General features: G+C 32.0%; 1 protein-coding gene across 4 annotated transcripts; it reads right to left on the bottom strand.

Moving 5' to 3' along the window:
- Nucleotides 1-7,620: 7,620 nt before the first annotated feature.
- On the bottom strand, nucleotides 7,621-14,062 carry LOC108322872 (zinc finger CCCH domain-containing protein 1). Of its 4 annotated transcripts, XM_052868301.1 has the most exons (5): nucleotides 13,573-14,026; nucleotides 12,004-12,165; nucleotides 9,042-9,116; nucleotides 8,057-8,889; nucleotides 7,621-7,955 (listed from the first exon to the last, which is right to left on the bottom strand). In XM_052868301.1, exons 3-5 carry the CDS (start codon nucleotides 9,094-9,096, stop codon nucleotides 7,854-7,856), a joined length of 990 nt encoding a protein of 329 aa, XP_052724261.1. In that variant the 5' UTR covers nucleotides 9,097-9,116; nucleotides 12,004-12,165; nucleotides 13,573-14,026; the 3' UTR covers nucleotides 7,621-7,853. The 4 variants fall into 4 exon arrangements, with proteins under 4 accessions (XP_052724261.1, XP_052724260.1, XP_052724262.1 ...); XM_052868300.1 differs by lacking the exon at nucleotides 12,004-12,165 and having other exon boundaries at nucleotides 13,573-14,062; XM_052868302.1 differs by lacking the exons at nucleotides 12,004-12,165; nucleotides 13,573-14,026 and adding an exon at nucleotides 9,740-9,980.

Below are 14,062 nucleotides of genomic sequence, written 5' to 3'. Positions count from 1 at the left end.
ATGAAATCTAGTTTCATCACGTCCTTATCATCTTGAATCAACTTTTTCAATCAAAATTGTTTTTGTAGCTTGTTACTCTTTGAAACCAACTTCTCATGCACTTTTTTTACTGTTTCATTCAAGTCAAACTAGTTTAAAACGTTGTGTATTTTCCAAATCCCAATGGATACGATACTTGTTATACTACAAACTACCCAATTTTTTTTATGGAAAACTTGATTGCTTTGGAGCATCAACAACCATATGGTGACCTCCCACTTTCACAAAGTGAGACAAGATTCATACATCTATCCAAAAAAAGGGTAGAGTTGGGACTAGGTTGAGAGAGTTGACCGCTACTCGTAACGCTGATAATAGGTTGTCCATCCATTTTGATATGTAGACCTATAAACCTTTGGGAGAAAATAGCACGAAATTTGTCAGTTATGTGGCCTTGCTCAATAGAAGTAAGGTATTCATTATTTATGATGATTGGGACCATGTTCCAGAAAGTGTGAAGAACCAGATATGACAGAGTATCCTAGTGTGAAATCTTAACTTCTATAATTTATCATGAACATATATAATTGATATTTAACATATGCAATTGATTCTTATTGTACAAGTCACGTATAACGTTCCAAAAACTAATTTGTTGAGGACAAAATGAATTTCATATGTTCGGGAATGATGGAAGAATTTTAAGATTGTGCTTACAACTTGTTATATATATATATATATATGGTCCCAAAAGTGATAAAAACCCTTGTGAAAAGCATCAATTTCTTGATGAGGACACATGGCAAACTTTTAAGGAGAATTGATTAGATCCTACCTTTCAAGTAAATTTATATTATATGTAGTTTAAACTATTTATACTAAAGTATTGCTAACATAATTCATTCTTTATACTTTGATGTCATATGATAAGAGGAGAGTTGCATAGGAGATCACACAAAAAAAATCACCATCCCCAAAGATTGTCTTGTGGGGGTTATGAGAAATTATAGTAGAAGATGAAAAAAGAGGCAATTTCCTTTAATCCTAGTGCGACCTTAGATATGAGTATGATGGTTATTCCTCCTCACCATGATACATAAAAGAGAGCTCACCCAAAAATCCTTAAAGGAGGACACATTTGAGGAAGCAACGGGCATAACTGTGCATCGTGTAGATTTTCGGTGATGCGCCTTTATTGGAGTAAAAGGTCCAAAAGTAAGTTTGTGAGCAATAGGTTTTGTTCATTTTTACTGTTTATAATAGATTATGTAAGGTGATTTTATGAAGTTAGGATTGTATTAGTTTTTATGTAATTATTACAACATTGAATGAATATATATATATATATATATATATATATATATATATATATATACACACATATATATTGTTGTGATATTGCAAAAGTTACGTTGGTTTTGGAACGTTTTACAACATTCATATTCTTTCATTAATTGACAACGTTAATATTCTTTTATTAATTAGCAACAGTCAAATTTTTAAGTGCTGCAACGGTCAAATTATTTATTGCTTTTATTGTCTTTTATTAATTTAATTCTTCCCTAGCTCTATAAATAGAGAGCTCTTCCCCCATTCCAAAACACACCAAAAACAGTCTTCTCTCATTCTCCTTTCTTCTTTTCCTCTTCTAAAATTATTCTGGGTTAGTTTATACTCTTTTTAGAGATCCTTGCTAGTTCTGAGATCCTCAGAGATATTCTGGGAAGTTCCTGTTGTATCTTGGGGGACTTGAGCAATAATACACCGCAGATAAGTCCTTAAGGTCAGTGAATCTACACGCCTCAAGAAATATTATTCGTGATTATGTCAGCTTTTATACAACAATCTTAAGGACTTATGGCTGACATCAACAACTCAATCCCAAAGGATGAAAACTTTGTTTTCATAACTCGGACGGTATTTGCGAAACCCATAACTTCCGGAGGCTGCCAAGGTGCTCGCAGCAACGATGGCTTCTGATCACATTTGTGAGGACCGTGAATGAGGACGAAGAAGATGAGGTACTTGATTAAATTTTCGTATACTTTACCTACAAAGAGAAAAGCACAACCAGGTATTTTCTCGTTTACCAATCTTAAATATTTTAAAATTGTGGGGGTGTAGGTAATTTTACTTAATTACTCGAAAAAATAAATTTTGGTTTTTCACCTAATGATACTTATTGTATTCTAAATTTGAAAATGGTGATTGTGTCATTATATGTTTGTATGTGGATGACATGTTAAATTTTGGTACACGCAATGAGATTGTCCCTAGAACTAAATTGTTTCTAGGATCAAAATTTTAAATGAAAGACATGAGTGAAGCCAATGTGATTTTAGATATTAGAATCATAAGGAAGGGAGATAGTATATTACTATCCCACGAAAATATATTGAGAAACTTCTTAAGAAGTTTAGGTTTTATGACATCACTAGTGAGTACCCCTTATGATGCTAACTCTAAATTAATGAAAAATAGAGGAGAATCATTATCCAACCTTAGTATGCCCAGATAATTGGGAGCTTATTACACTTGATGAGTTTTTCTAGACCTGATATTGCTTATGCAGTAGGTAGACTGAGCATATACACTCAACGTCCAAATCAGGAACATTGGGATGCACTTGCTAGGCTTATGAGATACTTAAGAGGTTCAATGGATTATCCCATTGAATACAGTGGATTTCTCGCTATACTAGAAGGGTACAGTGATGCTAACTGGATCTCTGATTTAGATGAGACAAAATTCACTAGTGGTTATGTATTCAAACTTGGGGGTGGTGCGATTACATGGAGATCAGCCAGACAAACAATTATTCCAAGATCAACAATGGAATTTGAGTTTGTATTGAGATGGATGGTAGTGAGGTTGAGTGGTTGAAAAACTTCTTAGCGAACATTCCACTAGGAATGAAACCAACCCCATCGGTATCAATACACTGTGACTGCCAATCGGCAATAGCTATAGCTAACAAAAAGAATTACAATGAAAATAATAGAGACACAATTTGGTGAAGCAGCTGCTAAAGAACTATTTCCATTAACTATGTGAAGTCATAACGGAATCTAGCAGATCTTCTAACAAAACCCCTGAGAAGACAAATGATATTAGAAACATCGAGGGGAATGGACTTAAGTCAATTGCAAACAAACAAGTGATGGTAACCCAGCCTTTGTGATTGGAGATCTCATGAATAAGGTTCATATGGGTAAAAACAAGTCACTTGTTAGTTCTGATAGCACTAAATTTATTTTAATCAATTATGTCCCTTCCTATGATGTGTGTGAAAGTGCTAGAGACTACATTATTGAGAGGCTAAACTTTGTTATTAAAATTCTATGTGGTGAAAGAATTTTAGTTTAAACAAAGTTTTTAATGATTTTCATATCCCTTATGGGTGGTGTATGATTTGCAACATACACTTGATGAAATCACCTATATGAGTGTCGAGTGGGGTCGCTTGCATGAGATCTTGGCATGATCTCTAGAGCATTCATGAATATCGGGCACGCGCATGGCCTAGTAAGCGCAACACAACGATAACAACAAGGATTGTGTGGGTGTATTGTGATTGATAAACCTCTAACACACGTCAAGTGTCTTTGGTTCATATAGCTTGCTATACCAATTACACTATGTTAAGTATTTCACTCTAAGACTGGTTCATATAGCTTGCTATACTAGCTCTGATGCATTACATCCTATGAGACCCAGAATAAAAGTTTCTTATCTTTCTTTAGTGTTTGAACTATTTGAGTCAAAGGCTTTCTTTTGCAATATGTAGGGGATTGTTGTAATATTGCAAAAGTTACGTTGGTTTCGGAACGTTTTAAAACATTCATATTCTTTCATTAATTGACAACGTTAATATTTTTTTATTAATTAGCAACAGTCAAATTTATAAGTGCACGGTCAAATTATTTATTACTTTTATTGTCTTTTATTAATTTTATAAGTAGAGAGTTCTTCCCACATTCCAAAACACACCAAAAGCAGTCTTCTCTCATTCTCCTTTCTTCTTTTCCTCTTCTAAAATTATTTTGGGTTATTTTATACTCTTTTTAGAGATCCTTGCTAGTTCTAAGATCCTCAGAGATATTATGGGAAGTTCCTATTGTATCCTAGGGAACTTGCGCAATACAACGTGAATAAGTCCTTAAGGATAGTGAATATACATGCCTCAGAAAATATTATTCGTGATTATATCAGCTTTTATAAAAAAAAAAGAAAAAAAAAAAAAAATATATATATATATATATATATATATATATATATATATATATATATATATATATATATATATATATATATATATATATATATATATATATATTGTTTGGTTGTTTTGGAGTGTATTAATTGTATGCAAGTTTGTATGTGGTAGGGAATACATACAAACCTATCATTTAAAAAAAAATTCATGACTTTTTTATACCTGATAAAGTCCTAAGCAGTTTAAAAAGTTTGGGTCATATATATAACTAGTGGACTTTTTATGGATCATATATATATATATATATATATATATATATATATATATATATATATATATATATATATATATATATATATATATAACGCATTTTTAAACTGTTTAAAGTTTTAACCGGTTTTAAAAGGTATTGATCATATATATAAATAGTGCACTTTTTAAACTGGTTAAAGTTTCAACCAATTAAAAAAAGTCTAATCATATATATAAAATTTTGCTTTCCAAGTGAATTTTTAAATTTACTTTCAGAGATCTGTATAGAAAATAGACTTTTTTAAATCGATTCCAGAATTGATTTAAAAAGTTTAATATTTTTTATATCCTCTACTTTTATACTGATTCCAAAACCGATTTTGAAAGACTTTTTTAACTGGTTTAAAAAGGTTGTTTTGTATTAGTATAAAAATCAAATAATATTACTAGGTTATAGTGATTCATATTAGATATGGCAAAGTATATTTTTCAATAACTAACTGCATATATTAATGAAGTTATGTAATTAATATTTTTAAAGTATTTACTATGTTCGATGACTTATTAAAATAGATAATGAAGATTGTCTTTAAGTTAAAAATTGTCATTGTGATATTGAAATTAGGTACATAATAAAAAAATGAGAAATGAATACAAATATGTTTCTCCTATCTTTTTACTCCTCTGACAGCATTGTCGAACAGCTTGCATAAATACTCACTGCGCGTTATTCTACTCGACCATTCATCCTTCCACTGGGGTGAGTAACAACTATGTAACGTACGGATCAGGCGATCTAGAGAGTAGCGCCGACACCGCCTAACTGGACGGTTGCACAAGATCGACCGATAGGTGAACTGGGTCATTAAGATTAAGATTAAGGTAAATAGTGATTAGAGCCATTGGGCTAGAATTGGGTCGTGATTAACTTTTCACTAATCTCAAGCCTATGGCGAAAACTATAAATACAGGTCAGAGGTAAGTGGTAGATAGGTTGCATTCATTGCACATTTATTACTCTCTCTTGAATTGTCGAACGGTTTGAATACTGACTTTGGAATCGGAGGATCTTTGACAGGTTTCCTCCCGGACGAAAGAGCGAGAGAGCGAAGCTTGGAACGCGACCGGACGGCAAAAAGATGAATTGTGAAGGAGTTTGGTGACTTAGCCCCAATAACCGAAACATTAAAAAGGACAATAAATATAGGTGATACAAAAAAAATTTAAAAGGATTTGTTGGTGAAACTTGATTGTCAATTTTGACAAGTTGTAAAACCTGTTAAATAATGATGAGGATAGGTTGTCAAGTTAATTTATAACACCCTTTGTGACCTTTATGATATTTTAGTGAACTATCATTCTTATAGGTTTGATCATAGAGAGGTATAAACATTGATGAATGCAAGTAGGATTGTGTTTTTTGATGCATGTAGTTTTCTATGTCACTTTCACATAAAAATGTTAAAGAAAATTTTAAAATGTTTGTGCATCTTAGAGACCCAAAGAGCAAGTAATGGATTTTTAGGTAAGTGTTATGGGTTATACAATCGTCAATATTTTTTTAATATAAACTTGCTATTTTGAAATGGTTTGTTCACCATTGACTATCTTTTTTTATGAAGAAGGAAAGCATAATTTTATACTAAGAAAAAATTCTTAGTACACGAAATGATAAGGTGATGACAGTTAGAGAACAAAATAAGCAACATGTTAATTCACTTTGTAGTTATTTATTTCTATTACATAAATCATTATTCACTATGATTCATTTTATATTAAAAAATATATGATGTTATTATAATTTGTTTTAAATTATACTACAATTGAAAACTAATAATAAACATTATCCAAATTAAATATTATATTCTATTAACTTAAATAAAACAATAAAATATACATTCAAAACTAAAAAATTATATATTTTTATTTTAAAATTATCGTTTATTTTGAAAGTATATATGGTAGTGTTGATTTTTAAGTTATTATGCATTTTTTGAATTGTTGTTGTGCATTTAAATCTTTAATTTTATAAGTTGTACGATTTTTCAAACTGTTAATAATATTTTATTCGTTGTTATTCATATTTTAAAATTTAATTTATAACTTATTTAATTCTTTTTATTTATTGTTATTATTATTTGAAAATTCAGTTTAAAAATCATTCTAAATGTATATTCTTATTTTATCTATCTATCACCTTACTTAGTTATATGCTATTTTATACTTTTATGATTTTATAATTCTATAAATAATTTCCATTTTAGAAGACACTTTATACGTTAACATAAGACACCTTCAAAGTAAAGCTGATTTTCTGTTATAGCTAAAGTACAAATTCAAAACTTCATGGTTGGAAAAGAGGAAAATAGTAACTACTCTCAGTAATAAAAAAATATGAATGCTTTCAAAAACTTATTTACATATTTAACTTTTATATCGATGGATAATAATATTATTTGGATATATAAGATTTGTAACAATATAAAAAGTACTGTTTTAATAAAGCTAAAAATATTAAAAGAAGTGATAAATTATTTTTTTATTTTATTCTAATAACTGAACTAATGGTTATGCAAAAAATTAAATAAGTAAAGTATATAGTAAAACTTAATTTGCTTGATAATATCAACAAATCAGAGTGGCGCAGCGGAAGCGTGGTGGGCCCATAACTCACAGGTCTCAGGATCGAAACCTGGCTCTGATAAAAAAAAGAAGTTTTTTACTAATTATTTTTTTGTTTTTTTTATTTTCTGATTTGGGTCAAATGTGGGCCTTGATGAAATTAGGTCAGGATGAAAAAAATCTTTCCCATTTGTAAACATCAAACTATATGTCAATGGTAGAGTTAATAAAATATTTTACATTGTCAATATATTTAAATTAAGTTTAAATGGAAGAAATAGTTGATAAGGTGTAAACATTTTATTACTTTGTCCAAAATGTATGTGCACAATGTATGATAAATTGAACTCTGGACTCAGTCAAAATATATTTCGATATGGTGCAATAAAATATTTAAATGGTGCAAGCAATTTTCTCATGGCATTACCAAATTTCCTTTTATTTAGTTAGTTAAAAGATGATTTTGCAGAAACCACATCATCCAAATAACTAGATAATAAAAAATATAAATTTCTTTTAGTACTTGATAGATCATAAAAATATAATCAAAATTCAATTGAAAATTTAAAAATTTATTAAACTTAATTAAGCTAAATATATATTATATTAAGTGTATTGGTGTCATTTAACCACTCCATAAAGTTTACATGAAAATTATGGGACTGCAAAAAGAATTCCAAAGTGGTCCCATTTCAAAGCAGATTCTAAATCTAATAATGGCTTTAAAATTAAAGAAATAAGAGTACCCTTTACACAAATTTCATCTAAGGCTAATCACTAATATTTATTTATCCTCGGCCATCTTCCTGCGTATCTCGTGAGCAACATTAAAAATGCCAAGTGTTGGCTGGTTGCAGACAAAACACTTCTTATTCTTTGCATGGTGCTGTAAATAAAAACAAACAGAAAGTTAGACATAAAATCTTAATTATAAATATTTAATCAGATACACATGCACAACATTAAATAACTATAAATCGATTATACCTTCAATGCACAATGCTCGCAGAAGTAGTGCTTGCATTTGGTTACAACAGGATCCGCAAAGGGGTTTCTACAGATGAAACATGCAAAAGGTAACGAATCCTCGTCATCTTCATCATTCAAGTTAGCACCCTCCTCCTCGTCTGCGCCTTCACCTGCAGCCAATCTCATCTTCCTTGCTTTCTCAGCTTCTTCCCATTCCTTCTCCAACTGCCAACCAGACTTGTAATCCCCTCGATCATGCATAAACTTACATGAATCGCCATATCCACAGTAACCAGTTTCTTTATAGTCCTTACATATGTCAGGCTGATAATCAAACCTTGCTGAAACTCTTATATGCGCTGAAGCTCTCAGAGGACCATGTGCTCCACCAGCTTTTTCACTAGCAATTGTTTGTTCTCTACGAAAGCCAGCCTTGTAGTCCTTGTAACTGTTCATCCCCTTATATAATTTTTCATCCTCAGGCCTTGCACTTTTCCCTTTTAGACTCTCTGATGCTTGCTTGAGAGCTCTTTCACGGATGGCACGAGCATCTTTCGAAAACTCAGTCTCAGTCTCTAGAGTTGCTGTTGCTTTGCTATCGTGTTGAACTTGAATCTCTTTTGAAGACTCAAATTGAAAGACTGGTTTTCCTGACTCTTCACTTGGTTCAGCAGATACAGAACTTTTTGACGAGCCAGTGGAAAAGAACAACTTATTGTCAGGCTTTAAGGTTTTCTTTTGAACATGCAACACAGAAGTTTCTTTGTTTGAGTCCTCCTCATTGTCTTCATCATCAATAGTCCGCTTCCTTATATTCTTTTTATTTATCGGTTTTCTGAAAAAACTACAAACTGAAAGAAAATAAAACATCAAATAATACGATAGAGTACTAGTAACAACTAACAAACTCTGATCAAGAGAACAAAAAGCAAACAAGATTGGACATTTGGGTCCAATGCAGAGGCAGATTTTAACAAATTATAGATAAAATAATCGGACATACCTTGTTCAGTTTGCTGGTTTTCAGTTGACTTGGCAGGTTGGTCAGAATCTTCCATAATCAGAATGATTTATGCACCTGACACAGATAAACATCAAATCCTAATTAGGAATAAGACTATATCATATTTATGAATCTATATTTACAAATTGTATAAACCAATGTATGAAAATAAATAAAATAATTTCCTTAATGATGACCCAAAAACAATAAGCATCAAACTTAGCTGTAAACTTAAGACAAATTGCCTTTTTCGCATTAGACAAAATAGGCCTCTTTAAACACTCAAACGCATAAACTCACCAATTAGGTTGCAGGACATAACAATCATATTTTAAATAACCGGTGTAGACAAACCCCACCCCAACTCAACCTCTTCAACATCACTCGGTAGCAACTCAAATCACCAAATAAAACAAACGAATTTCACAATCGAATAAATCATCAAAAAATCTAACAAATTACACAATCATCTCAAACAATTAAACACAAATTTCCAAAGTTCGGGAATGATGCGAATAGTCCTGAGGAATTATCAGCTTCACCATCTCCATTTGGTTTCAACAACCATTAGAAGACAACCAATCACCCTCAGAACGTATCCAAATCGAGAAAGAAACGATACAGAGAAAGAGGGAGAGAGGATGATACGCACACACAGAAAAACATGAGAGAGAACAGGACGGATATCATGTGATTACGTCTCATCGGAAATGGCAGCGGCGGCCTAAGGTTCCGACGTCGCAGGGCAGCGAGGAGATGAGAGCTCCAATAGCAGCGAGCTTGCGGTGAGTGGTGTGAGAGAGTAGGTTAGGAGAGAGAGAAGGTAGGACACATAACACTTTTTTGAGATGAGGGGATTTTAGGTGGTGCAGGCAGGGGTGCCAAAAGAAAAATAGGGGGATGTGAAATATCAAAAATGATATTTTAATAATTATTTAAAATTAAGAAACCAGTTATTAAAAGAATAAAATTAAAAATAGATTATACACCGAAAGAGAAAATTCTATATATCAATAACAGGATATAGATAAAGATAAATAGTTCTTATTTATTTGTAAGTAAATTTTTTTACCATAAATAATTATTTTAATTTAAAGAAAATAATTATTTAAAAGATAAAATAATAAGGACATGTGTAGATTTAAAAGGAAATTCTTTTGATGTTATAAATATAAAACTTTTACAAAATTAATTATAACAATTTTTGTAATAACTCATTTTAAAAAAATCATTGTAAAAGAAAAAAGATTATTAAACTTACTAAAATAATAATTTTGTTTATATAGAGAACTTACATGAGATTATTATAATAAAACATTGTCTCTCAAGTAAATTCAAGAACTCAGATTAAATTAATAAAATGAGTATGTTTAATTGTTCATATGATTATTTACACTTTTGTAAAATAAGTGTGGATTTAATGAAGAGGGGGTGGGGAAATGAAACCTTTAAACTTTTAAGTTTTATTTTAATCTTACTTTTTACTTTTCCTATAAATCTATTCATTCCCATTTTTTTTTAACACTCATTCACTCATTTAATATATATATATATATATATATATATAATTTTATTGTTGTAACACCCCAAAAACCGTTAATATGCCACCTTAATCCTTTTAATACACATTATAAAATAATCCAAGAAAGAGCTGTTACATGAATTCATTTTCATAATTAACATTACATTGTTTAAAAGAAAATCTCATTAACAACCAAATTCCAGCGACTGCCAAAGTCCAGAACGATGCATACAGCGTCAAAATCAAGCATAAACAGAGGTGTATATGCTTAGGACAGCCAGGTAATATGGACAAACCAAGCATAGAGCAGCAAGATATTCTGGGCAAACCAAACATAGGACAGTACAGTTCAAGACAGCAGCATTAACACTGATCAAACCATATTTCTTAAATCCTATATTCTGACTGCACTTACATAAGCATTTGAATTCTTTTTAACTATGCCATAGCACAAACGATCAAACAGAATACACGGATATGGTTGCAGTAAAACATCAGAGTTATGCATATGAACAACTTTCAAAAGGAGTATATCTAGTTCTAAAACTTATGCTACATGACTTACACCACATTCTGCCCAAAGTCCCAGTTAACATGCAGGTAGGTGCCTAATACTGCTCCAAAAGGTGAGTAAAACTAGCCCAGCTATCATGTAAACATGCATACACAAGCACTAAGTTACATATGACTAACAGCAGGGCCGTCGTTACATGCAAATACAAAATTCGTGTAACATGCAAGGTTTATTAGAAGATTGTCACATATAGCCAGCGGTCACAAAATAAATGATATTCTAGTGCATCTACTTTCGGTTAATAGGCTACAGGCCAAGGAATCATTCACACTTATTAACCAACATATCGGTTTAGCAACTTCCTTTGTCATAAACACAGACTTAACCAACCAGAGTCACACAGCTCATTGTTTTTTCATATATGTTATACCAGTCCTAACCTACTAACCAGTTTGACCTTTACTTAACCCATTTTTTCTACCCACTAAATCATATCATGTTTTCCAATTTACCCAAACAGGAACTCCTACATCCAGTGGACACAGACAGACCCAGATTCAATTTTATCAGTATCATTGGTGCACAGAAACTTCCAATCACATGATAGCACTTTATCACACACAATAAGAGACTTAATCCAGCCTAAAACCACCGAGACAGCTAGCCCTGTTACTCAAGTTTAGTTTTTTCATATTATTACATATTTAACAGACCAAAAATAAAACAGCAGCAGTGATGTCCATTGCTTCAAATTCTCATCATGCAGACTCACGTTTTCCTGACCTATAATTTTATCCACAATCCAGCTACATGTAAACAAGCAAATAGGCATACAACAGGGTACATCATATATCCATTACACACACAACATTCAGTATATTCTTAAAATTTAACCTCCATCATGCAATGACCCAACAGCAACTTACTTAGCACCTAAAACACCACCAAAACAGCCCTCATCCAACCAGAAATGAGCCACCCAGGTCTCGCTCAGCGAAACCTCTCTACCGCCCAGCGGTGCAACCTGGCACTCAGCGCTGGGTTTCCAGAGAGCTCCTCTGGCCCAGCATTGGCCCCTCGTCCAGCACCTGTGTTGTGCGTCAAAAACGAAAAAAAAAATAACTCCCTTATGATTTCCAAAACACCCCCAACACCCTTTTTGCACACTTTAACATTTAAAACTCATACAAGCATCATAAAATGTTCAATAAACCACCAGATTAGCTAAGAACATTCTAACTTCTCTATAAACAAACTCCCATTTGTACTAACCTATACATTTTCATCATAACTCATGCACTCAAAGTTTCATACAGATTACTAACTCCAACTCATTAGAGATATTATTCATATATATAAATACTTAAAGCTTCCTCTATACTATTCCTACTCAACCAGTTCCTACTGTTTCAGTTTATTTAATCCCAAATAAGTCATGGTCCGTCAAACATCAACATATCCAAAGTACATCCATTGCTGATAAAGATACAAACATCATTCAAACATTCCAAACGTCCAAGTTTCTCCACTGAATCATGCTTTGTTCCTTTACTAATTACTCTACCACATATAATAATTCATATTATTATTGTCAAAACAGCACAAATACCATAGCATTCTTATTTACTTTTTATTCTTACAAAAACTTGAGTAAAATACATAACAAAAATCCAGCCCTTTCATAAATCATAATACCATAATTACTATCTTTTCATTTCTTACTTTCGCAGAATATTCACCATTATACTTCTTCACACAACTCCCATTCACTCACAATATCTCATTCACGTTTGAGTTCCATTTTAAACATATTTACATCTAGTATAAGCAACATTTTTCAGTCAACATGATTCACACAATTAACAAGGCTAAATTCCCAAGAACCAATGTTAACTATTCATTTATCAATTTCTTTTAGAGCAGAACCTTATATCAGAGTGTCATCATACTTATAATCATACCATTCAATTCCCATCTTCAATTAAACAATGTAAACAATTATACATAGCATCCAGAATATCATAGTGAACTTACACGTACTGCACCCACCAATTCCTTTTCTATTTAACCATAAACTTTAATTCCTAAACCCCCATTCATAATACTCTTTTTATAAAAGAGAATACACCATTTCAATCACAGAAAATCCCGTGGCAGTATAAATCCCAAAATATACTCACCATAATTTTCCAGACCATAACCTCTTTATTAACCAATTTCAAACTACAAACAGAAACCTTATTCTACTCATTCTTTTCAGAATATAGATATCCAATTAATATCAGTAAACTCATCCCTTCCAGACCCACAAACCATTTCCCAGTTTAAACATATTACAACCCAACAGGACCTATACAATTTTCCAACCATAAATTACTCATTTCACCTTTTCAGAAAAGAAACCCAAATATTATTCCCTTTGCACACAACACCCACAAAAATATTATATGATTCACCATCTTCGAACAAACAATTAAGAATTTAAATACCCATACCTGGAAATTTGCTCTTCTTCACGTCGCAACCACTTCTACCTAGCTCTGCACTTCCGCGTCTCTCACTCAACTCAAACCCTCACTCTTAGAGTTCTAAAATGCTTGTTTTGGTGTGTCTCTAACACTCACTTGCTCGTTCTTTTATAGGCTTCCTCCATCACTCATAAATTAAATTCTCGAACCCTAGAAATTAAACCCACATTCTCGGATTCCTTCCTCTCCTTTTCTCCCTTGAAACTGCGCCTCCCATCTTAACTTCTCCTTCCGTTACTTCCCGAAAAAACTTACATCCGCCACTCTCTTACTCGCGCCCCAAGCTTACCCTAACCCTAGGGTTTTTGAAAACAAAAAGAAAGAGAAAGAAGAAGAGAGAAAAGACGAGAAACAGAAGAAAGGAAGAAATGATCTTTCTGAAATTTGACCCTAACAGCCCTAACTGGTATATGGGCCTCGTAGCCAAACCCAAAAATATAAAAAACTGAAGCAAAAA

The sequence above is a fragment of the Vigna angularis genome, chromosome 9 (assembly GCF_016808095.1).
Source record: "Vigna angularis cultivar LongXiaoDou No.4 chromosome 9, ASM1680809v1, whole genome shotgun sequence".
NCBI classification, from domain to species: domain Eukaryota; kingdom Viridiplantae; phylum Streptophyta; class Magnoliopsida; order Fabales; family Fabaceae; genus Vigna; species Vigna angularis.
The sequence above is the reverse complement of the archived record's forward strand: the minus strand, read 5'-3'. Positions and strand labels throughout refer to the sequence as shown.

Bases quoted from the DNA above. Each gene is read 5' to 3' on its own strand.
- LOC108322872 (XM_052868300.1), bottom strand. From the start codon at position 9,096: ATGGAAGATTCTGACCAACCTGCCAAGTCAACTGAAAACCAGCAAACT. The intron at 8,890-9,041 runs GTATGTCCGATT...ATTTTCTTTCAG, and splicing joins AAACCAGCAAACTGAACAAG to TTTGTAGTTTTTTCAGAAAA. The intron at 7,956-8,056 runs GTATAATCGATT...TTTTATTTACAG, and splicing joins GCGAGCATTGTGCATTGAAG to CACCATGCAAAGAATAAGAA.